The 24,272-nt window shown below is 39.7% G+C and overlaps 3 protein-coding genes across 3 annotated transcripts in view; 1 reads left to right on the top strand and 2 right to left on the bottom strand.

The window, feature by feature from the left end:
- Positions 1-598: 598 nt before the first annotated feature.
- Positions 599-5,296, bottom strand: tmed7 (transmembrane p24 trafficking protein 7). Its single transcript, XM_015019002.1, has 4 exons — positions 5,194-5,296; positions 4,689-4,876; positions 3,158-3,403; positions 599-2,483 (listed from the first exon to the last, which is right to left on the bottom strand). Exons 2-4 carry the CDS (start codon positions 4,845-4,847, stop codon positions 2,247-2,249), a joined length of 642 nt encoding a protein of 213 aa, XP_014874488.1. The 5' UTR covers positions 4,848-4,876; positions 5,194-5,296; the 3' UTR covers positions 599-2,246.
- A 1,232-nt stretch (positions 5,297-6,528) lies between these two features.
- LOC106937451 (RNA-binding protein MEX3B-like) lies at positions 6,529-17,703 on the top strand. The gene is made up of 5 exons (XM_015018980.1): positions 6,529-7,541; positions 9,848-10,086; positions 10,208-10,253; positions 11,961-12,700; positions 13,283-17,703. Exons 1-5 carry the CDS (start codon positions 6,932-6,934, stop codon positions 13,688-13,690), a joined length of 2,043 nt encoding a protein of 680 aa, XP_014874466.1. The 5' UTR covers positions 6,529-6,931; the 3' UTR covers positions 13,691-17,703.
- A 2,359-nt stretch (positions 17,704-20,062) lies between these two features.
- LOC106937460 (mothers against decapentaplegic homolog 4-like) overlaps positions 20,063-24,272 on the bottom strand; it is a 12,333-nt gene continuing 8,123 nt past the window's right edge. Inside the window, exons 7-9 of the mRNA XM_015018990.1 lie at positions 24,093-24,261; positions 23,868-24,006; positions 20,063-23,564 (exon numbers count right to left, since the gene is read on the bottom strand). Of these exons, the coding sequence (XP_014874476.1) occupies positions 23,353-23,564; positions 23,868-24,006; positions 24,093-24,261 (520 nt within the window). The 3' untranslated portion in view covers positions 20,063-23,352. The remainder of the gene's footprint in view (positions 23,565-23,867; positions 24,007-24,092; positions 24,262-24,272) is intronic.

Below are 24,272 nucleotides of genomic sequence, written 5' to 3'. Positions count from 1 at the left end.
GTTTGTCTGTAACAGATGCAATGACTAAAGTTCACCTATATTCAAAAAATAAAGTTAATATAAAGAAAAGTTTATATCAGTGCAATGAGATAACTTCTTGTAGGCAGCAGCAGAAATAAAAATAGGAAAATAGAGCATAATGAAACATAGTGTGACCTAAACAAGAGAAAGTAAACAGACATCATTTGTCTATTATAAAACCTTGATGTGTAAAAATGTTAATTGGTAAGGACAATATTCCATGGCAGGTTACATCAGCCTTTTAAAAGTGCAACACACTTCAATCCAACTGCGATTTAATATTTTTTGCATGTTTAAACGTAATTGTTGCCTTTGTTGGTCATTTATTTTTTTGTCCGAGAGGGCAAAGTAGTCTCAATTTAAAGTATAAACGTGTTAATCTTTTTCTACTGTCTTCCAAATGGGCAATGTTATAACATTGTCTGACGACTTTTCCGGTAGCTTTGGTAACGCAGCCCCCTACAGGCTGAAAGAAAGATGACCAGGAGGTACGGCTCTAAACTTAATGTGCCTTTCTTCACAAAATGCTAAAACAAATAAAATAAAATAAAATAAATAAAATAAACAGAAATTTTGAACAGAAATTTATTCAAATATCCCGGTAACTTAACATCCAAGAAACACCACAGATATAGTGACCTATCACTACCAGTGCATAAGGTTTTAAGAAATACCAACATTCCACCACACATCAGTATTTAACACAAGGTGACTAGAAAAGATGAAAAAACTAAAATGCAACTGCATATCTAAGATATTATAGTAAGCCATTCAGGTGTTTTTAAATCATCTGTTCGATCCAATTAACACAAATGGAAAGTAAAAAGGAATAAAAAAACACTGGTAAAGCAGGTCAATAAATTATCAAATTTAAAGCCATTAAAATATAAAAGTAATGTCTTTTAGCTGATCTGATATCATTGTGACTCTGCAACAAACCACTGATAATCCATCGGAAGGTTGTGTCTCAGTGGTGTGTGTGAATAAACAAAATAAATAAATCTCATAAAACCAAACCAATTTAATCTAGTGCAACAGGTTTACTCTGGAGTCAAAATCAAACTGAAACTAGAAATACTGGTGCTTACTGTTTATTTTGTAAACAATCCAATTAGCCAGCACAAGATTGATTCAAATTACAATTTTAACCCAATAATAATAAAGATATTTTGTTGGGAAAAAAAAAACAACTTTTTAAACAAATTTACAACAGTGTTGCATAAAACTAAGAAGAACACAAGGCTATGGGATAAATATACCATTACACTTTAAAACAGAAAAAGGCAGGACTACATAAATCACTAAACACAAACTGGAAAAGCTTGTGGAGTTAAAATTGTTGGCCAAACCACCTTCAGACACAAAACGCCCAAATCAAATAAAACAGCACAACTCCTCAATTTAATCTGGGTGATAAATCAAGGCATTAATTTGCTGATAGAACATGGAGTTAATTGAAATGAAATTGCTTTACCAATTAATTATTTCATAGACATTTGGTTACTTGAGTGTGACAAGTATACAAACCAAAGTTTTGAGGAGGAGTGTTAAATTAGTATGAATGTTGGTCTTTCCCTGGCATCATCCTATCAAGTGACTTATTTAAAATGAAAAGCTGACAATAACCAAAACAATTTTCTTTAACTCGCCTAATGGAATAAATGAATCTGTTTATTCTAATAGCAAACAGATTTATTTATTAGCAAATACATTCATTTAATAAAATAAAATAAAGGTTTTATTTTACCAAATAAAATCTTTGTGGAGAGCCGCCTTTGCGTCGAGTGCGATTCCAGAGATGAAGATATGGAGAAATATCCATAAAATCCCAACATTGAGTAAATTTGTTTTCTACAAACTGCACTTTGAAAAATGCAGCAGATGGTGAATGGTAAAAGATGGACACAACAAAAACACAAATAAAACAAGAACATAACAACTCAAGGTCTGTTTTAACCACAGGCCAGTTTGACCTGTTTTTAATAACCACATCATCTAGCCCCTCCTGTCACCTTACTTAAACCCCCCTCAACACCATTTTTGCCACAAGAGTTATTTGCGTAAAGTTTTTAAGAACCACAGTGCTAATCAAGAAGGAAATATCAGAATATTTGATATGAGCAAACCTTCACATCAGCACTGTTGTTCTTACTCACTCTATGCTATGCACACCTGCTCAGATATAAACAAAAAGTGATGAACCAGGTCCTGCAGCCCAAATGCTGTTACGATCCAACTCTTGTCATGGTGGTCTTCTTGTCCGAGAAGAAACTTCTAAGCAGGACCACCTGGCTGATGCTGACCACAAGCAGGATAATGGCCTCTCCGATAGACCAGAAGGCAACACGGGTGTTCAGGTCCTCCGCCCGACTGCGCCCCTGGGCCTCACGGAGGCGGAAGTGCGTCTGGTAGTCTATGACGGACTTCAGGGCCTCGTGGATAGACACACAGGCTGATTCCATCTGGTAAAAGTAAAGGAATTGAAGGCAGATTGATTTAGGAGATTTAGTTGGAACAGAAATGTTTTTCAATATTCAAAATAAGCTGAAACTGAAACAGGAAAGAACTTAAAACTCTGGCATAGCTGCTTCTGGGGATTTGCCCCTTTGACAACAAAAACACATTGTAGGAACATTCGGACACAAATAATTTAGGAAATCCAACCCAAATAATGTGAAGAGGCTGAACGGAGATCGCAAGATTTTTGTTTCCGTCTTTTAGGTTTTCAAGTTCACTGCTGAAGAAGAACTCAGCCGTTACTTTAATATATTTATTTAATTTTAATAAGGTATTATGCAGTTATAAGAATATCATAATCATTAACTTTATTTATAAAACACTTTACACCAACCACTGCTGAAACAATGCTGAACATGAGTGATCAATATGATATAGAAAGCATAAAGTAAAAAGCTAAGCACACAAAGAATTTAAAACAATAAATTCAAAATATAATAAGGATAAAAAAAAACATTCTGACTGTTGTCATCATTCTTGTGATAACAGTCTATTCTTCTAAACAGGCTTCTACCAGACAAAGTTTAATGTTAACATGGTGGTAGTGAATTATTACTGTTTGTCAGTGTTATCCACATAGCTACAATCTGTGCTATACATCATCAAACCTAACACTCACCTGAGTGAGAGCAGTGACTCTGTTCTCATTGGGGAAAAGGGGAGGATCATCACCGACTTGGAAATCAAAGTAAACGGTCTTGTGCGTGAAAGTGGAGAACTCGTTGCTGAAGCAGAACTTGAACGTGCCATTCTTGGCAGCTGTAAAGGTAAAACTGTCGTATTGCTTTTTCATCTCCTTGTAAAGTGTAGTGCCGTCTGGGTCCTCTAGGCGGCAGTCTACGTCATAGTGGCCACCGGTTACAACCTGGGATAACAAAGAGAAGAACAATCTTTTTTTTTTTTTTATTTAAACAAAAGCAACATCCTAGTGCACAATAGTGATTTGATTAGGTATTGTGTTTAATAGATTAACACCAAGGACTCGCTATTGACAGTCCAAAACAAATCTGTTAGATTTATAGAAACTTTAATGTTTTTACATATTCAGCGCAAGTGATAAATCATATACTGACTTCATCATGCCCCAAAGCAATTCTATGACAGAATAGGAGTGTTCTCTGCATTCAATAACCCATCACACTGATTAAAGGCAAAACTTTGTCAATCCAGAGCATCCCAATTCTGAAAATATTCTGAGACGGAAGTCCTCGCCCTAACTCCAAGGCAGAGTTTAGTAATCCCTACTAAGGAAGTTAATTTCAACCATCTGAATCTGGAATCAAATGTTCGTGCTCTTGATTCATGCCGATAGGTGAGAGTTTAAACAGACAAACTCATGAACTCAAACCTTTGCTTTTTGGCTCTGCTGTTGCTGCTTCTTTTTTCTTTTTAACATGACAGATCAAACTACTGGCCATCTTACTGCAGACTAGACCCCGACCTATTCGTCTCCCACTTCCTCCTATCATCACTCATAAACCACACATTAAAATTCTTTAAATTTTCCCCTAGTAGCCCTGAGAGATGCACTACCTTTTCCAGTTGAGAAATTTATCTCATAATTTACTTACATTTTTTGGAATGCGTTTGTCTCATTTTTTTCTTGCCAACTCTTGAGTTTAATTTTGTGTTTTTTGTTAGGTATAGGTTTTTTTTTTGTTTTTTTTTTTACTTTTAGAAGATTTAGCACATTTATATGGTGCTTCCTTGTTTATCACTGTGCATTGTCACATTTCAATCGATTAAAAATGCAAAATAACAAATTAACCATGCTTAGCTTCTTCACATTCCAGGAAGGGGCCATTGGCTTAGTTGTAGCTGCCAACAACTTCATCTATTCTTTATCGATTATATACTTTGCCACGTCTTTCTGTATTTAAACTAATCTCCCTCCTGGATAAAGCCATTAAAGGGGCTGATACTACCACCAACTATGTGTTTTCGTCCCATCTATGGCATACAGGCTCAGACCTCATCTGTTTAGCTGTGTTTTTACTCCTAGAAAAGACAACAAAACCACACAGTGATGGAAATTCTCTATGCATTTAGTTAATTCAACCAAATACCATTATTAGATACTAATAAAAACCTTACAGGTGAAATCAATTACAAAGCCGCTATATGACAGACAATTTTATAATTTTGAATACCTGAAACTCTAGCGTGCACTTGGTGCCGGTGATGATGTCCTCGTAGAAACACTGTTTGGCGTTGTCGGGCAGCTCGAAGGTTAGCTCGGAGCCCATTACCCACCCACAGAGCAGCTGGGCCCATAGCACCTGCAGCAGCAACCGAAGCGACCTGAACATCCTGGACACCGAAAGCTAATAGCTATAACCTAAACACCAAAGAAGAAACAACCAAATATAAACATAATGTCGAAACCTGTAAAAACGTTGGGAGATACAGGACTTTAACGGTGATTAAAACAGACCCGGACGTTGATATAAGCAGTAAACGCTTAGCTTAAAGCTAACTAGCCACTTTTCTGAGCTACGTAATTTAGAAGCGCAAAGCAGCTTCTAATTTTTACGGACTTTATATTATTGACTAACTCGTAGTTCTATACATATAAATAAATAACAAGTCAAGACAAACTTAATAATGGCATGTTTTTAATTCAGTATTTGGTCTCAGTCTGAATTACCGACTCACCTAAAGTCTTCACCCGGATGTAACTAAAGCTACGAAGACGTATTACAAACGCGAGAGGAGATTGGCTGTCTTCGGTAAAACACCCGCCTGTCTGTCGCTCTCATTGGTCAAAAATGTTAATAGGGCCGTGTCATTGATGTCACATGGGCCACGTCTTCCGACAGGCGAGCGGAACGCATCTTCTTTCTCAACATATTCCAACGTGGCTCTTAACGAGTTGACAGTTGTTACACCATTTCCTTCAGTTGTTTTTAAAAAGTTTCAGTTATTTTAAGATACTCATAAAACTTTAAATTTAGTTGTGTACATACAAACCTCGGTAGAGTTTGTTTATTTTTGCTCGCTTCGGTTTTGTTTTAATAATATGTTCCTTCAATTAAGTGAAATGCTAATAGGAGACGATTATTTACCATTTACAACTGTTAAATAAAACATGAGAGGGAATAGATATTTAAGTTTGAATTGTGATTTTATATATATATATATATATATATATATATATATATATATATATATATATATATATATATACACACACACACACACACACACCTTTAACTTGCTGCTGCGCAGCTTAATTTTCCCGCTGTGGGACAACAAAGGATCTTCAAATTACATTTAATACTCCAGACTCCAGCAAAAACTAACACATTTAATGATGTGTGAACACAGCAAAAATACATAAAAATAAATGAATAACACTGATATGCAAGAACATTTTTTGTGAAGACCTAAAAAAAACATCTTAAGCAAATTTGTTGTTCATATAGTTTTTTTAAATTATTAAAATATTATTTTCTAATGAATTACAAATTGTTTCAATGTTTGTCCTGCATTCTATTAAAACTAATGTAAACCATCTGGTTCTAGTTGCCAGCATTTGTGTTTATCCTTCATGGAGTCTAAAAGTCTAAAAGGGAAAACTTGAAGTATTCCAACCATGCTCCCTCTCCAATAATCATTGAGGTAGCTAATATTTTTTGTGTCTTCTGTCATTTTAGTGCATAAATATGTTAAAAACTAAAAATAATAATTACCAAAGGTAAGTTATGCATCCTTTTGCATCTAACGCACTTTTACAATTATTATTTTTATTTATTATCATTTGTTTTTCTTTAATCAACCCATCAGGCTCCCCCATGGGTCACTGTGTTCAGACAGACAGATAGGCTGGATTTTTGAAGTGCACAATTTAAATATGTCAACAGTCTTCCACCGAAGATGTGGAAGACTGAGGTTGAAATAAAACAAATATGAGAAAGTATTTGAGGTTTGAAGACAGCTTAGAACCCTATGTAAATTATTTAATTAGAACAGATATTTAAATACAGAATAATAGTGGTGCATTTTAGAGAAAATAATTAACACGTCGTAGTGCAATAAATACGACTTAAATATATATTACAATGTTGTAAGCTGCAAATGAATTATAAAGTGATATAATGATATAATATAACCTAATCACAACCCACCACCCTGCATGATTCATGCTAAATTAGTCTCGCTGTCAGCATTGACAAGGTTGACCCTAAAACCAACTCTCGCGATACCTAGTACGAGATTACAGTGAAGGGAGGGCTGCATGGAGAACTGAAAAGACAAAACAAAGCCCCCACATTTCAACTAACAGGCGCTGGTCGCTTTTTTATTTTATTATTAGTTTTTTATTCACCAAAAACAGGTTTCACTCGTTTCTTGTATTCTCTTCATTTTAACAGCAATATTAAGTAGGTTTTGCATGATGCCAAGTAGCACGTCTTTGTTGGAGGCCGATGAGGGAGAGTCCGAGGTCCCACCGCCGCTCGTGCATGCTTTCGCCGGTATGGGCCTCGACGAGCACCACGGCAGCCAGAGCCAGGCTCCTGAACAACCAGATGAGAGTGTTTCCTTTCACCATCAGCTCCCTGCAGTATCCCATTTCAGCATCCTCGGTACGGTCCTTGACTTGAAGCCTCTCCCGCTGCATCGGCCGCCCTCGGGGGATGAAGCGAACAAAACGGCAGAGGACGAAGAGCTTGAAGGGATAGCGGCCACTTCTTCGGGCGCGTTGCTAGCAAAGGCCCACCGTAATCAGCACCTCCCATCAGGGCAGAGCGGCACAGTGATGGAGCCGCCGCATGTCGAGACGGTATTGTTGTACAACGGAGACGAGCGGGATGATAGTGGCGTTGGCGGCGGCAGCGCGCTACCCCCGGCGGCCAGCATGGTGATGCTCCCACCCGGTGTGTACGGAGAGTCGGGCTTCGAGGCCGAGCATTCGCTTTTGACCCGGAGAAAGAGCGTCAACACGACCGAATGTGTGGCTGTACCGAGCTCCGAGCATGTCGCTGAGATTGTGGGGAGGCAGGGTAAGGGTTTTTCCCGGTGTTTGGTTTGTTTATGAGCCAGCAATAAACTCCTTATGGTATTTCTTCAAAACTTTGTCGGGGGGAGGATTTTACGTGAAATAAAATATATAAAGTTTTAAAAGAAGTTAACCGATTTATTGTTCGACTGTTTTAGCTACGACTTTGAAGTTAGCGTCCGGTTCGGAGCCGCCAACTCTCCACTTAAATAACGGAGTATTTCACTGCATTTAACGACTGTACATCATTGTTGGTCCACTGTAGGTCAAATCTGTGAAATCTGTAGAATAGTCGAACTTGAGCTAAAGTTAGTTTTATTTTTACGCGGGATTTGCCATTCGGGAATCATGAAGTTTAAAAACTCAAAACAATATTTTAGCTTTTTGGTCTGCTGTATTAAAAGGTGTTGCGGCTTCAAATATGCAGAATTTGAGGCAGGAATATGGACAAGATTATAGTTAAAATCCTGAAACATTTTTTTTCCAAGACTTAAGACGGAACAATGCAAAGAATAAAAAAAAAACAAAACATTACATATATTTTTATGATGGAACTTAAAATTCACAAGCTGTTTGTTAGGTCAAAACCCATCCCATAAAATACTGTTTTTAAGTTAGACCTGTGTCATGGTCAGAGACACAAAATACATCTAAATGTAAGGGTTTGCATATGTCTTACTATAAAATATGTTGAGTGTGTTATCCATTTCAGAATTTAAGCATTTCTAAACTTTGACCTAATGTGGAAAAGGTAATCCAGCAACCCTCCCGACCCCACTAAGGGACAAGGGTGTAAAGAAAATGGATGGATGGATGATAATTTCTTGAATTCAGTGGAATTACCCTTTAGCCGAGATCCACATTGGAAGCCTCAAACCACACGCTAACTTCAATGTTGTTTGGCTACTGCGGTTGGCGTTAGCTCCAGCTAACTTAGCTCCCACTGCTAACTGGGTCAACACCACCCTGACCCAACATCCTTTAAAAAAAGTTTACATATCAACTTCTTCCGTAAACCTGTTGTCTCCAAACTTCAGTTCTTGCGAATTACTTAATATTCTGAATATTTTTGTGGGCTTTGTGAACTATAAGAACATCCTCGGCCGTATACTGTCGGGCTTCTACCCGGCTTTGCTTTGTCTCGGAGCAGAAAAGAAAGAACAGAACTGGTCACCATTGCTGTGCCACATCAGCTGTTGAAGATTTAGCGTGCTCTTTGCTCGTTATTGGGGGTTTACGTCTCACAATTGTAACCTAAGATATGTGTTTAATATAAAAAATGTCATTTTCCTCTATGTAGGGCTTTACATAATCTTCATATAGATTAAACTGGTCGTGTGAGTGTTATGTAGTGTTTTAGATCAGGTGGGGGAGGGTGGTTGGTGTTGACAACAACAGGAAATGGCTCTGGTAATAATGTTGGACTCTCACCCACTGCTAAAAGGAATATTTAATTCATAAGCCCAGCTACTTGGATGTGGAAATAATGACTGGAAAGTAGACTGGACACAGCTAAAACAAAGCTCACCCATAGGCAATTTACCATTCAGAAATCTTGTACTTGTAGCCCTAAAACTCTTATGCAGCCTGGAAAAGTAGGGGATTTCATCTGAGTGTTCTCCAGGTCTGAACAAGTATGAAAACATAAAATAGAGGGTTGTAAAATGTTTATATTAAGATACCTTATTCCTTTTCTGCTATTTTCTCTTTTATTTCCTTGCTTTGTTCTTTCCTTATTCCTGTTTTATTTACTTCTTTACTATCTGTCTTTTCTTATTCCTCACATCCTTCCCCTTTTTTGTCCTGTTTTTTCCTTCAGTATGTCTTTCATATTCATTTCTTGTCCTTTCTCTCCTTGCCTTTCCTGTATTATTTCCTAGCCTTTTGGTTCTTTCCTATTTTGCTTTCTTTGTTTCCCTCTTATTTTCTTCCCTTCCTTTCTTCCTTACTAAAAACTGACACAATAACAACCCACCCTATATCGATGTTCAGTTCTTTTTTTAGCCCTTTTAAAGCCAAAATTTCCAATCTTTTTGTCTTTTAGATAAGAAACATGAACAGACATCAGTTTGTGTGCGGCCATTGACTGGTTTTGTTGACTAGAAAATGTCAAACAGAAACTAACACTGCTAGTTTTGATGGTTGATATAAAATCTAGAGGTCTAAGCTGGAAAATATATAGAAAAAAACTCCCAGAATTAACCCCACAGCGAGCAAGAGTTGCCTGACTAAAACTGTCCATAGATCTTTACATCAGTATAAGTTTACAAGCTGTATCGGAGTTTTTTTGTGCTTGTGATGTTCCTCCAGGCTGCAAGATCAAGGCACTTCGAGCCAAAACAAACACCTACATAAAGACGCCAGTGAGGGGAGAGCAACCCGTCTTCGTCGTGACGGGGCGCAAAGAAGATGTAGCCATGGCGAAGAGAGAGATCCTGTCTGCAGCCGAGCACTTTTCCCTGATCCGAGCCTCCCGGAACAAGACGGGCCCTCTGTCTGCTGTGACTGGCTTAGGGGCCCCTGCTTTACCTGGGCAGACAACCATTCAGGTCAGCTTGCATTCACCTGTTGATGCCGTTGTTCTCTTCCGCTGTCGTTTTAAAAGCTGGTTACACTAAAAAGGTGGTAATGTTAATGTGTTGTTTTCTTTTTCTTTTTTTGCCCCATCAGGTGCGCGTCCCATATCGCGTCGTCGGTCTGGTCGTGGGCCCCAAAGGTGAGCTGCTCCCATAAATGTTTCTGTGCTCCATTTACTTGAGATCATGTTGTAAAAAGAATCAAAGTATAACCAACTGCATCTGTTCTGCTACTTTTTTTTTGCTTGAGTATTGAAAAACAAGCAAGTCTTTTTCCCCCCTCAAATAAAAGCTTATCTCAATTCCCTTTCTTCCTGAAAATAACCCGTTTATATGTGCTAGGAAACAGCATGAGATAATCAGTTTATGCAGCTAGTTTCCAAGTATTAGAAAACTCAGTGACCTGCAAGCTCATAGCTATCCTCCCTTTGAAGTTCTTTGATTTCTTCAATTGTCTTTCACTCCCTTGAACATCATTATTCTCAAAATCTCTTGAGTTTATTTCTGAAATTAATCTATAAACCAGTGTTTCCTAATCTTGGTCCTCAAGGCACACTGCCCTGCATGTCCTCGGTGTTTTCTTACTTCAGCCCAGCTGATTTCAATTGATGGCAGATTAACAGGTGTTTTCTGAACTTTATTCAGCTGAATCAGATGAATTAAAGCAGAGAAACATCTAAAACATGCAGGCCAGTTTGCCTTGAGGACCAGGATTGGGAAACTCTGCTCTAAACTATTCTCAGTAAGCTAAATATACAAGATAAGAACAGTAAAACGTCCAAAAGTTGCTTATTTTTTCTAGCTTGGGGAATACACAGAAGTGTTTTGGCTATATTTCAAGACATCTGTTCATTTGCCTTTATTTAGTGTTGCCCTTTTAAAAGCCTTCTGTCCTCAGACTGGATTTTAGTGTTTTGCACTTCAGCCAGGTGAGTCATCAGAGCAACTTACAGTTAAAAGCTGTAATTATTTCACAGCTGGGTTTCTTGAAAGCCAGGGGTTGCTATAATCATCACCGCCATCTGAAGGAGAGTAATTACTGAATGTATAGGGCTTTTTGCAGAATTTTGGTGTTGCTTTGCTTGTGGTTTTCCCAGCTTCTCCAGCTGCATTTTATGACACCTCTGTTTTTCGTCCAGACGTCTGCACATCATTAATGCTTCACACTTTTTGTCCTACTAGGCAGATGGTGTTCTTTCGGTAATTTAAAAAAAATTATGTGGTACATTAATTTTTACCTTTTTAGTTTTAAATCACTTTTGGCTTTTAATTCGTTTTACTTACTTTTAACTTTTTTTTATTTTTTATTAATCTTAATTTTGGTTTATATGTTTTCATTCAGTAGCAAATGGATAAACCAAACTTTCTTTCTCCAGCTTGAAAATTAAAATTAAAATCTAGTTGTTAGAAAAATGCTAATTCCCCTCTGCAGTGGTGTTGGAGGGGAATAAGCAGACTGGTTTGAGATGAGGAAAAGGGAACAGATGCTCAAATGGCCACTCATTACAATCAACGTAAGTGTGAGGCCATAGTGACCCATTGAACCTTTTGAGCCTTCTCAGGGAACAGTTTGCAAAGCTTCACCAAAAAGATGATGAATTGGAAAAACGTTTCCTCCAATAACGTGGTAGAGCGAGAACTTGGTGTAACCGTGACGGTGACGATCCACCCTGCCTTGGAAACGGTTCCAGCTGGTTGTGGTCACTGAATTACACATTTCTAACCCCAAAGACTCTTAAGAATATAAAGTTTTTTTTCCCCTTGTGTTTTGAGTTGGGGGTGGCTTCATGGAGTCAAACTTATGCCATCAATTTTTATTTTAATCTGTCCTCTGTAATTTCCCCCAGGAGCGACCATCAAGCGCATCCAGCAGCAGACGCATACCTACATCGTGACGCCAAGTCGGGACAAAGAGCCGGTGTTTGAGGTCACGGGGATGCCAGAGAACGTCGACCGGGCGAGGGAGGAAATCGAGGCGCACATCGCCCTGCGCACTGGCAGCTGCGGGGGCGTCGAGGCCCCTGGCGTGGATAACAGCGATTTCCAATTCAACGGGACCGACGTCAGCTTCGACACCTCCCTGAACCCCGTCGGTGTGGGGGAGGCCGGGTGGCTCCACGCAGGCGCTTCGTCGCCAAGCGGTGGAAGCCTGTTGCCGGTCAGCATCAGTGGTTCTCAGCGGGTCAATAGCAATATCAGCAGCGCCGTCAGGATGTCTTCCACCTACCGCAACGACAGCTCCAGCTCTCTGGGCAGCGGCTCCAGCTCGGCTGATTCTTTCTACGGCGGCGGGAACGGGAACCGGATGGCGGACTTCAGCCCAACCTTCCCCTTCAACGCCAACGCCAACAACAACAACAACAACAACAGCAGTACAAGCAGCAGCACAAGTTTCTGGTTTGGCGACGGCCTTCTCAGCGTGGGGTCTGAAGACCTCTTCAGCCTGGGAGGCGGAGGGTCCTCCTCAGGGTTCGAGCCCTTAACCATTTCCACTGCCCATACCTCGCAGTCTGCTGCACCACCGCACATCTGGAGCCCCTTCGTGGACCAGCCGTCACTTCAGGCCTTCGATTCCCTGCAGTCCCAGGTAAATTATTCTGCAGACATCGAGCCGGTCTTCCACCCGAGTTAGATTCTAGGGCTGCCAATGACAATTATTTTACTGATCAGTTGTTCTGTTGATTATTTAGACAATTAATCGGATAAAAAATTTGGCACATTCTGCTGACTTTTCATTTAATCATAAGCCTTTTGTGTACATTTATAGAAATGCATAAAACAACAATACAAGTAAACAGATAATTCAATTCCTTTTTTAAACGGCCAAATAAACATTTTACTGCCAAAAAATGCAACAACATAACATTCCTTTAGTATATGCTTCATCATTTGATTAATGTACCTTTTACATTAACCGATTAATTGGATAGCAATAAATTATATACTTAATTTAACCAGCTAAAGCTAAAACTGCAACTTGAGAAGTTCTGTTTTTGAACATATGATTTTATTGATTTATTTTTACTAACTGAAGTCTGTGTACTCCAGTTTGCGATTGATTACTAAATTAGCTGATTGTTTCAATAATCGATTAATCAGATTAATAGTTTCAGCTCTATTAGATTCATAGCTGTGGTTGTCTACAGACTGCTTCTGTTGATCTCTGCAGACCAGCCAACCTGGCACCCCGCGCCTCTCTCCAACCTTTTCTGGGACCGAGGCCTTGGAGCACCCTCAGGCCCAGCGTGTTCACCGAAGGCCTTTCGGGTCGGCCGGGACCCTTGACGCCCACAGGATCCCCTCCTACAGCTCGGCCTTCTCCTCCTCCAGCGAAAGCACCACCTCCTCTTCGCCCCCCGACTCCTCCTTCTCCTACCGGCCGGCGCTCGGCTCGTCCGGGAGGGTGCAGGAGATATGCATCCAGTGCATGGAGAACCAGGTGATCGCTGCCTTGGTTCCCTGCGGCCATAACCTGTTCTGTTTCGATTGTGCCACACAAATCTGCCAGGGCCCAGAGGCCATGTGCCCCGTGTGCCTGTCCCCGGCCACGCAGGCCATTCAGCTGCGCAATATGTGATTAGTTTGAATCCATGTTTTTTTTCCCCCTTGATGGCTGATTCAGGGGTCAGCCTCCCCCTGACACATTGGCTGATAGCTTAATGTGTGGGACTTTAAAAACAAGAGCCCAAATCAGCGTCTGGGTAATTCCTCGCTCCAGCTTTCTCCAGGCTGGTGTTAATTTGACAAAGGTGCAGAGAGTCGGTGAAGTGGGTAGGAAGGGTGTGTGTTTAGGGCATGGGTTAGGGTGCTGAGCCCGTTCTTGTGCCTGCTATTGTGAAGTCTTCTTGATTGAATAACGGGAGGGTTAGAAGCCCTCTATGTAGCATTGGGAGGGTTGGAACTTTATTTTTCTTTCTCATCCAATTTTTTTTTTCTCTTCCAATTTTATTTTTTTACTTTAAAGAATATTAGAGAAATGTTTGCCTTTAGGGCCAACGCTTTATTTTTTCATTTTTGCCATTTCAGACATTTTATCCCAGACGAATCTTTGAAAGTGAAGTGCATGTTCACTCGCAGTAAGACTTCATATCAGCCAGCCGTGTAATTACTCGGTGAGTGCAGCAGGAAGGGAGGCATCCAGGCAAGTTTCTCACATTTCCGGCTCCTTCAAAAGGGTACTGTTTACGTCCAAATTGTAAATCAATAAATTTTTCATAGGCCTGAAAACACTCCCAAGGAGGGTTTTTAAAACCAAGTGGGTCAAACCTATAACTGGAAAGTTTTCACACTCCATAAGCAATCATATTTTTGATCCTTAGACCACGAGGACGTTTTGCTTCTTCAGCATCGCCGCTTTGCTTTCCCGTTACACTTCAACCAGTTTACGGTAAACTCGTGCCTAATTCCCAAGCGTGAAGGAAGGAGACGAGTGGTTTCAGCTGACACGGTGTTGCTCTGTTTTCAAACAAACTTGTGGCCTTTTTTTATTTGGGAAGCCTATAATTACCATCACCACACTATCTCCAAAATAAAACCCCAATATCCCGCTTCGAAAAAAAAAAAAAACACAAGCTGACAGGCGGAAGTGGCATCTCGATGAAACAAAGGTAGAATTGATTGTTTTTATACTTTTTCTTTCCTCTTGTCATAGTTTTTGTTTACATCTTCACATGGGGAAACCATACGTTGGTTTTCACCTAGAAGGCTAGGCACATCTTTGTAACATTCCTCCTCTCTGGTATCGTCGTTTTGTTTTGTTTTTTAATTCAGGCTCGTCATTCTTAACAAAAAGTATCACTTGGGATCAAAACTGGCAGATGTTTCCAGCTGTAATCTTGAACAAATCCCAGTGAAGTACAAACTGGCTGCTTTTGTTGTACAAGTTTTTATTTCCTGTTTTTAAAGCCATCTCGAGAATCTTCTCTTTAACTTGAATGTTGATTTTTTTTATTTTTTTTTTTTACTTGGACCGCTCCATCCTGCAGCTGTCCACTTTATTCCACTGAGATGTGAAACAGAGATGAAGGCCATCCACTGCTTTTTTTTTTTTTTTTGCACCTCATCTGCCCGGCCTATGCAAAAATCATCTCAGTATTTGAACCAGTTCAGAAGAAGCAGGCAGATACAACTCTATAAAAACAGTGTAAGCACAGAGCTCCGATACAGTCGCCATACAAAAGCGTTCGTAACTATGGAAACTTCTCACATTTTGTCACAATAACATCCACAAATTTAAATTTATTTCATTAAAATTTTGTATTTGTGAAAGACCGACATAAAGTAGCGTACAGTTGTGAAGATCATAGTTTATACAAAGTATTTGCATTCAGCCCTCTACAGTCAGCACTTGGAAGACTTTGCAGCTGAAAAGTGACTGAAATTTGCAGCAAAAACAAACTCATTCAATTATCAGCCATTATCCCAGATTCCCAGTTGGATTCTGTGCCTTTCTAACACATGAAGATATATTTCATAATATAATCCCAACCATTGTGGATGTTTCGTGTTATTGTCCTGCTGGAAGGTGAACCTGTGCTGCAGTTTCAATATTCAGCAGCTGCTAACAGGTTTTGTTTTTTTTTACTGTTTTTTTTTTTTTAGCTTCATGTATTTCAGATCAAATTCTATGTCCCTGTTGAAGAAAAAGCACAACCACATCATGATGCTGTTGTTACCATGGTTCATGGTTGTCTCGAGGTGTTTTTTCCACCCGTTGTATTTGGGCCAGAAACTTCTTGCTCGTTAGACGGGCTCACCTTGTTCTACCTGCTTCCTGTCTGGTCTGTCTGCCGAACTGAGCTTCTGTTTTACGGTTTTTCACATTTTCTTAAAGTCTGTCTGCCGTGTTCCCTGGTTCCCAGCAAACATCTGGAGCCTTTGCAGAACAGCTTTGTTTGGATTAAGATTTAAGTGCAATTCATTAGCTGATTAATTGCCTTCTGGTTGATCACACTGGTTTTTATTTAGGGGTATCTGACCGAAGGGGGCTGAATGCAAATTCCTTCCACTTTACAATTCTGTACGACTTTGTTGGTTTTTCCCTGAGAATCCCAATAAAATATTTTAGGGTTTAATGTGACAAAATGTGACAACTTTTAAGACTTGCTAACACTCAAAAGTGTGTTTTCTGTTGGATTTCAATCGGGGCTAATCTCCATTTACCTCTCTCTGAACATAAAGATTTTCTAGTTTTTTGTTTTGTTTTTTTTCCCTACAATTTTGTGCACTACAAAGCACATACTTGACACACTATTGAGCAGTTAGGACAAAACACCTCATCTCACTTCTTCCATGCATGGATTGATTTCTTGTTTCTCAGAACGGTACGTATGTGGAAATCATCTCAAGTATCAGCTTTAAACACCTGTGTCTATAGATTCCTGTAGGACTGAATCAGTTCAGACATTTTGAAGGCGGGTTGGGGGAGGAGGAAGAGGAGGAGCAGCTGGAACGATTTCACTACATAAGGTCAATCCTGTTGCTTGCTTTTTGTTTTTGTGGACGTTGGACTGCAGTCCCTCCAGCATTCCAACTGTGATCAGTATTTGGGACCCATCACGTCGTTTCAACCTAAACTCCTCTGCATCCTCTCCTTCGCGGGTGGGTGGACTTTTGTTAGGAAACGGAACCAAACAAGACCCAAAAGTGCAAAAAGGAAAAAGAAGAAAGGAAAAAAAAAATCCAACCTCACCTGCGTACGTCTTCTCTTTTATCCGTCCCAGTTATTTTAATTCTCTCATCTCTTCAAAAGGATTGATCTTTTTATTACTGTTTTTCTTTCCGCCTGAGGGAATGCAATACACGACCGGCCCTCGGATTATCGACATGAACCAATTGTGTTTTTTTTTTTTTTTTTTTCTTTGTGTATGTATTGTATAAAAATTACTGTTAATGACTGAGAAATATACAGAACTTATTTTTATTTTGTTACATTTCGTATATACATAAATATATCTATATCAAAATGTTTACAATAATATTTTAAATTTGTTTCTATTTTTACTTCTTTTTTTTTGAGTGATTTTAAGCGAATGAAGAGCTGGAAATCCAGATGATGTTGCAGAGGAGAGCGTCTCAGTGCTATCTGCTTGTAGTCTAGTTAGTAGTTTACAGTATTGATGATGATTAATAGTATTGATAGCTGCCGTTAAACCTAGTTGAAAGTGGAATGTGCATCACGAGCATGTCTTCATCATTTACCGCCATTGTGGATCTTCACTGCAACTGTAAAAAGGCCAAGGATTCAAGCTGCCTGTCATGTCTGTACACCACCAAAATTAAGAACGGTATACTATTAAGATGTATCTTCGATTATCTATCTCTAATGCATATTGTTCAAAGCTGTACCAACGGTTCAAAGTATTTGCTAATTTTACTACACTTTTGTTATGTATATGTGTAGGAGGAGTCTTAAGGCATATAAATTCTTCAAATTAAGTCAGGAGTTTAAAGCAGACTATATTTTATAATGGCCTTTTAAGTTATTGCGGCCAAAGCACTGATATTATATATTTGCTGTAAAGAGAATTTTAAGAGTTTTATTTTTCTGATATTAAAGTTACGTAATAAAGACGGTTTCATTTTAAGCCACTTCAGATTCCTGTCATCCTTTCTTTCTTTTTTTTTTTTGTTCCTTGTAGTCATGTTGTGGCTCCGGGTAACTGGAAATCCCAGCGGCGGCTGCGGTTGTGTTTAAATTGTTGGGATTAAACCGGGATTAAACAGAAGAATTACCTGCTTCACAGAGTGCAGAAATGTTGAGTCAGATCTTTGACTTTGCGGTCTACCTGAAGAAACTGCATTGTCCATAAAGTTGTTTCCAGACTTTATTCTCTCTCTGAGCTCCAGTTTGTTTAATCAATGAGATTCAACAACATCCGTTTTGTTTCTGTTGAAGCGGGTTGTAATTTGGTCGGTTCACACGACTACAACTTGCCGACATCCGTCTACGTCTTCATTAGTCTGAATATCCAATTATCCACCAATTCATCCTTTTGTCCATCTGTCCATCCATCTTTTTCATTCGGCTCATCCATCCTTCCTGCCAGTCAGTATTTTCCTCATGTCCCTTTAGTCATCTTTCCATTTTCCATCAGTTTTTCTGTCCATGTTTGCTGATCTGAGCTTTCATCCATCTAAGTAACCATGTCAATTTATCCTTCCATCTATTCCATCTCCCTCTATCAATTTATTTCTGTCCTCACATCTAGGTCTATCTAGTTGCGCCTTCCTAAATCTTACATCTTATGTCTTGAATTTACTGCAAAAAGAAGAAACTAATAGTGAAAGAGAAAATAAGAATTTCTTTAAAAAAAAAGACGTTAAGAAAATGTGGAGAAACCTCAGATTTGAGACGTGAATGTTTGAACTGCAGCTACAGCTGGTGAAGAGCCTGAGCCTGACCACTAAACTGTCACCTCAGTGAGCGCCTCATCTTCCAACATCGATTCAAAAGAAAAGTCTCAGTAAGTGTTACTAAAACGAGAGTAAAATACTGTTAGTTCATAGAAGAAGAGGACTGGCTCCCTGCTTCTCGTAGGTTGGACCCATGATGTTACAAAATGTCCTTTTTCAAAATGAGAATTTAAATATTTTATTCTACATAACATTTTTTCTTGTACACATTAGCAGACACACTACAGTGAATGTGAAACGGTGCATCTCAGTAAATCAGAATACACTTTCATTGCAGAGGTGAGCGTTTTGAAATTCACTTCAAAACTTGAAATGCTTATATTTCAGTTTTTATTTACCATTATATAACTGTATATTTGCCATTGCATTGTTATATACTTCACTTTATTTCTGATCATATTGATGGTGGCTTACAGCTAATGTAACACAAATGTGCAGTTTAACTTGTAGTTGACCATTTTTTTTAATTATTGCATTTATTAGCGCAATAAGTTTAGAAAATAGAAGGAAGAAAGTTTGGACCAGGAGACATTTCTCCACGCTTTGCCCTAAAATAGCCATAAAAGCAAATTTCAAAATTTTCATGGTTAATTTTTAACTGCACACAAACTTGACCAATAAATAAATAAAGCTGTTAATCTGATTCTGAAAAAAAAAAATCTTTAAAATTATTACAAATTTGTCATTGATTATTTCAAATATGTAACTGTGTAATTGATTGAAGTCTGCCTTTTGGATTGAGGTACTAAAACAGATGAACGTTTGTGTTCAATTGTTAAAATGCAACTGCAAAGTTGCACATTACTACAACACAACATTTGAACGATTAAATTCTCAAGCAAGCCAAAGTGGAGGCTCTCAGAAACTCGCTTGAATCGAATTCTGCCGTCTGTGTTAATGCTTATATATATATATATATATATATTTATTATGTGAGGCAATGAGAGCAAATCTCTCCCTTACTTCATAAGAATTTAATTGCAGAGCTCCAGGAAGTCTTCTGCCACTTTTCTTCGCAGAACATGAATCGAGAACAAAATGGCAGCATTCAATTAAATCTCTGGGCTTGTTTTAGCAGAGCCTGTTTAGACTTTAACCTTAGTTACTGCAACAAGTCTACATGTATTCTGTTAAGAGCTCATCAAGAATGATGGGATGTTTCTTCATAAATCTGCAGCAACATGGTGACAACAGGGTCTTTCTGACTGAACATACATTCAGGGGGATGTCAGTTCAACCTTTCTTTCGCACACACACGAGTGTGTGTCTGGACGGGCTGCTTTTAGTGACATTTCTCCCACTCTCCCACGGTTGTCATAGCAAAACAACCCCCCCTACCCCTCCCTTTTTATATAATTGTCTAAGGAACATAAACACCATAATGTTCACTCAGCTGGCTGTTATGAAATACAGATTGATGCATTCAATTTAATGGGTGTCACTTCAGCTGGAGCTTTAATATAAAATCCACATTCTGATGAAGAATTAGTTTTGGAGCTACTGGCTCAATGACAAAACCCAACAGGACACCAAATGGAGAAAAGCAGTCCGTATTTAATTTCTCACATGAGAAAAACAGGTACAGTTAGATCTGAAATAGTAGTCAACATTTACTCACCCAAGCCGGCTTTCGGCTGCTACAATAACTGCAAATCATGTAAAAAAAAAAAAAAAAAGAAAAGCAAAACAAAAAAAAAATATATATATTTTCCACTTTTTAAAAAGCACACTTTTGGATTTAATTCAGCATGAATTTTCAGCAGAAAACACGGCGCTTCCTGCAGTTCCACCGGGTAAACAATCGGGGCTGGACAGCGACGGGCTTTCTGAACGACGTGACCGAAAACGCTGCTGGTCAGAAGGAACACGGCGAATTATGGAAGACATCCAGGACCAAAAGTGCCACTGATCATTTCCACTAAATATTAAATTTGAGCAAATTGTAATCAGTTAAAACTGTAATTTGTTGTATGCTAAAATTATATATTTTGTGAAACTATTAATGCGTATTTAAATGAATTATTTCCTCATTTAATTATGCATTTATGACATGTTTATGTAGATTTTTAATCATGATCTAAATGATCAAATATTTACACTTAATGCATCGAATTGCAGCATTTTTGGCCCTTGATAAATGAAAATAAACTGATATTTTGACAATTAAAAAAAGCCTAAAATTCGCCAAAAGGTTTTTAAATGAAATCATTTATCTTCCTTCGAAAAGAAGTAACATCTTGCTCGTCTTTTAAACTGCTAGACCCCAAAACCTGTGTAAAATGTGGATGTTAATCAGCACAGATCAAAGGTGTGTTTGCTTTAATGTTTAATTTAAAGTAAGAAGAAGCCAAACATGGTCTGGATGTGACTTCATGTGCCTCTCCTGCTGAGCGCAACGTCACCGATCTACAGCAGACTTTAACTTTGATAACTTAAATGGGAAAAGTGTTTGACCTGGATACATTCACACATGCATTTGAAAACCAAAGATATTTACATGGATTTATGAGGACAACAGAAAAAAAAATGAAAAAAGTATGAATGCAATCAGGGTTTTTGTTGAAAAAGGTGGCTTAGTGTTCGACTATTGTACGATCTGAATCCAATGTTCTGTTTGTAATCTGTGACTTGCTCTGAACTGACCTATTCGCTCCTTTAGTCAAAGGTAAAGTGCTACAAATGAACAAAAAAAAAAAAAAATCATATCAGAAAAAGTAGGGAAAAAAAATGTAACTCAGGTTGAGCACAGGCTATAAATCCACGTATTGTTTTTCTGTCAAACTTCACACAGTAAACCTGGATAAAGTATGAAGGAGGAGTGCAGCTCGCTTTTGTCAGGACCTCCAACCTTTGTGTCAGATACGACTGAAAACAGATTAAGATCAGGACTTCCTGGACTTTCCTCTGTTTAATGTTTACAAAAGACTGTTTTTGTTCTCAGAAATTGTCACTTCTGGTCACCAAAAACACAGATAAACCTCAATCTTTGTACTGAGAGATCAACATCAGTCTCTTCTCTCCTGATTGCATCACTTCCACATTGAGAGGGTAAATAGCCGATTCTCTGGGGTGCCATAAAACAGAAGCTTTTTTTAAAAAAAAAAAAAAAAAAAATTTGCATCCGTGACTAAGAGTCGGCAGGGTGAGAAGTACCGGGTTTACATGTGGTCAGGAGTTCTTTTGAGGGATTTTGACTCAGGAGTGACACAGGCTGCCTGCTGGAAAATTACAGCCCTGCCAAAGTATCGACACCACATTTTTTCCTGCTGCGACCGCAAACTCCAATAAAATTAATCGTGATCACATGTAATGTGGTGCATAATGACTGTGGAAATAAATAAAAATCAGAAGACTTAAAGCATTTGCATTCAAGCCCCTTTTTACTCCAACGCGTTTTAATGAAATCCCCCTCAGAAGTCGACCAAGCAACGCAGCAGCAAACGGCTCAGCGATGAAGCTTAAAGCAGGATTAGGTTACAAAACAGCCAAAGATATTCCCATCCAACAGAGCTCAATCCATTTTTTTTTTTTTTTTTTTTAAATGGAAAGATGACACCTGGAAACCCGGACAAGGCCGACGACGTCATGAGAGAAGCCCTGCAAGGAGAGCAATAATCAGAGAAACTCTTTGGATGATCTGCAGAGATCCACAGTTCAGACAAGTTAATCTGTCTCTTCACAAATCTGGTCTATGAGGAAGAGCGGCAAGAAGAAAGCCATTACTAAGAGAAGGCCTTTTCGCAGTCTGCAGCGAGCCATGTTTGTGAAAGAAGTTGCTTTGTTCAGGTGAAACCGAAACCAAACTGAGTCAACAGCCTAAAGGCCGCGAGGTGGGAGAACCTCCATCCCCACTGTGAGGCATGGCGGTGGCATCATCATGCTGTGGGAAGGCTCATCTCTAGCAGTGACTGCAAAACTGATGGGAATCAAAGCGTATTCATGTTTTAAAATGGCCTAGTCAAAGTATCTCATCAGGGGTCCTAATACACATGCATTACGAATGTTTAACTTTTCCTGTGAATTAAAAAAAAAAAAACAATGTAGAAAACATCGCATTACTCCAAGACACAAAATACCCAGATGAAATAAAAATGTGATCGTAACCTAACAAAAAGTAAAAGAAAAAGAAAAATTTTAAATCAACGATTTTAAACATGAATACTTTCGCAAGCCACTGATTTTGTGCGCACAGAGCAGGAGTTCAGCTCTTTGTCACTTATCTTGTTTAACAGAGACGATGGAAACAGAGACTCGTCTTCCCAGCACAGAGAAGTTTATCTTCACAAAAACAAAAAACAAAAACAAAACGTTTGACAACAGCTGACCTGGACATGTTCAGACACGTCTCGGCTCCCGCGGCTGAAACTCTGCATCAGATAACGGCGGCTCTCTTTTGATTGCTGCGGCGATCTCCCACATCCTGTCCCGGACGCTTCCGGCTGCCAGGAAGTGATCGGCGTGACCGTCCCACCTGCAGCTGCGGGTCTGAAGCCGTCCTGGGGTAAAACCCACGCAGCTCCGCGACGGTTCGGTGAGGTCGTAGGTCGTCAGTAGCTGGTGTCCTTTATGTGCGTGTCGGTGTACAGTTTCTACAAAGTCCTACAGTTGAAGCCATGCATTAAACGTGAGCACGTAGTTTTAATAGATGGCTTTGGCTCTTGTTGCCGTGAGCAACAGATGGAGCCTTAGTGCAACGCGACGCCTCGGACACACCTGAAAACATTTATATATATATTTTTTAATTTTTTTTACAGTCTGGAGTTCACTGAGGAAGACTAGTCACTGGCCGTGTGTGTTCGGGTGAGGACCTGCTGCTGGAGGGTCTCAGTCCAGAGGCTGGGGGTCAGCGATGGGCATGGTGTGAAGGACCTCGTCCAGGAGCTGCAGGGCTCGGTGCAGGTGGATTTCGATCCAGCAAGGGGTCTCCTTGATGCTCTGCCGGGGGTAGTCGGGACCCCAGCCTTTAACAAAGCTCATCCTGAGAATGCAGAGCCGTCGGAGGTCATCGACCCCGATGCCGGCGGCGGCAGAGAGACCTGAGAGGAGAGGAGAGGGGAGAGAAGGGCAGGGTGAGGGGCGACATTAAAACACAAAATAGTTTGAGAGAGCGCTGCACTTCTCAGAAAATTTCAAGACTCTCTAAGAAAGCATATTCAGTCCATTCACAGAAACACCTCAGTCATTCAGAATATCATTTACTTTTAATTAACTTTAATAAAAAAAAAACAAAAAAAAAAAAAAACATCTAAATTCTGTGGCTCTCCGTTGCTTTCAACTTGACCGTATTGGCCCACAAAACGGTCACAGAAAAGCCTAAATGTGCAGTTACTGTCTCTTACTGATAGCCGGAGCGATTCCTCCGACTGATCCAGGACCAGGTATGTTCCCCGCCACGGCGGCCGCTTGAGCGGCGGCCGCCGCCTGAGCCGTGGCGGCCTGCTGCTGCATCTGTCTGTGGCACTGACGGAGATCGAACACCTGGAGGGACGGGGCGGCGCTCTGAGTGCTCGTGTTGCAGACTCACAAAGTTCGGCATGGCGACGGAGGAAAGCCGGCGACCTCACCTTGATGTACGCGCTGGGGTAGATCTTGTGAACGGCGTCTCCCGGGGCTCGGCCCGCCTCTCGGTCCAGGTAGTAACTCTGGACAAATACTGCGTGGTCGCTGAGGCATCGCACCCACACGTCTCCCTCTCCTTTGCACTCCAGCTGGACTCCTTTACCGATGTGAAGCCTGAGGGGGGG

Source organism: Poecilia latipinna, unplaced genomic scaffold, assembly GCF_001443285.1.
Source record: "Poecilia latipinna isolate Pla-1442-1.1 unplaced genomic scaffold, P_latipinna-1.0 Scaffold80, whole genome shotgun sequence".
Classification (NCBI taxonomy): Eukaryota; Metazoa; Chordata; class Actinopteri; order Cyprinodontiformes; family Poeciliidae; genus Poecilia; species Poecilia latipinna.
This window is presented reverse-complemented; position numbering and strand designations above follow the sequence as displayed.

Excerpts from the sequence above, each read along its gene's own strand:
- tmed7 (XM_015019002.1), bottom strand. The coding sequence starts at position 4,847 with ATGTTCAGGTCGCTTCGGTTGCTGCTGCAGGTGCTATGGGCCCAGCTG. Across the intron at positions 3,404-4,688 it reads AGTGCACGCTAGAGTTTCAG|GTTGTAACCGGTGGCCACTA; the intron begins GTATTCAAAATT and ends TTGTTATCCCAG. Across the intron at positions 2,484-3,157 it reads GAGTCACTGCTCTCACTCAG|ATGGAATCAGCCTGTGTGTC; the intron begins GTGAGTGTTAGG and ends TACTTTTACCAG.
- LOC106937451 (XM_015018980.1), top strand. The coding sequence starts at position 6,932 with ATGATGCCAAGTAGCACGTCTTTGTTGGAGGCCGATGAGGGAGAGTCC. Across the intron at positions 10,254-11,960 it reads TCTGGTCGTGGGCCCCAAAG|GAGCGACCATCAAGCGCATC; the intron begins GTGAGCTGCTCC and ends AATTTCCCCCAG. Across the intron at positions 12,701-13,282 it reads TCGATTCCCTGCAGTCCCAG|ACCAGCCAACCTGGCACCCC; the intron begins GTAAATTATTCT and ends TGATCTCTGCAG.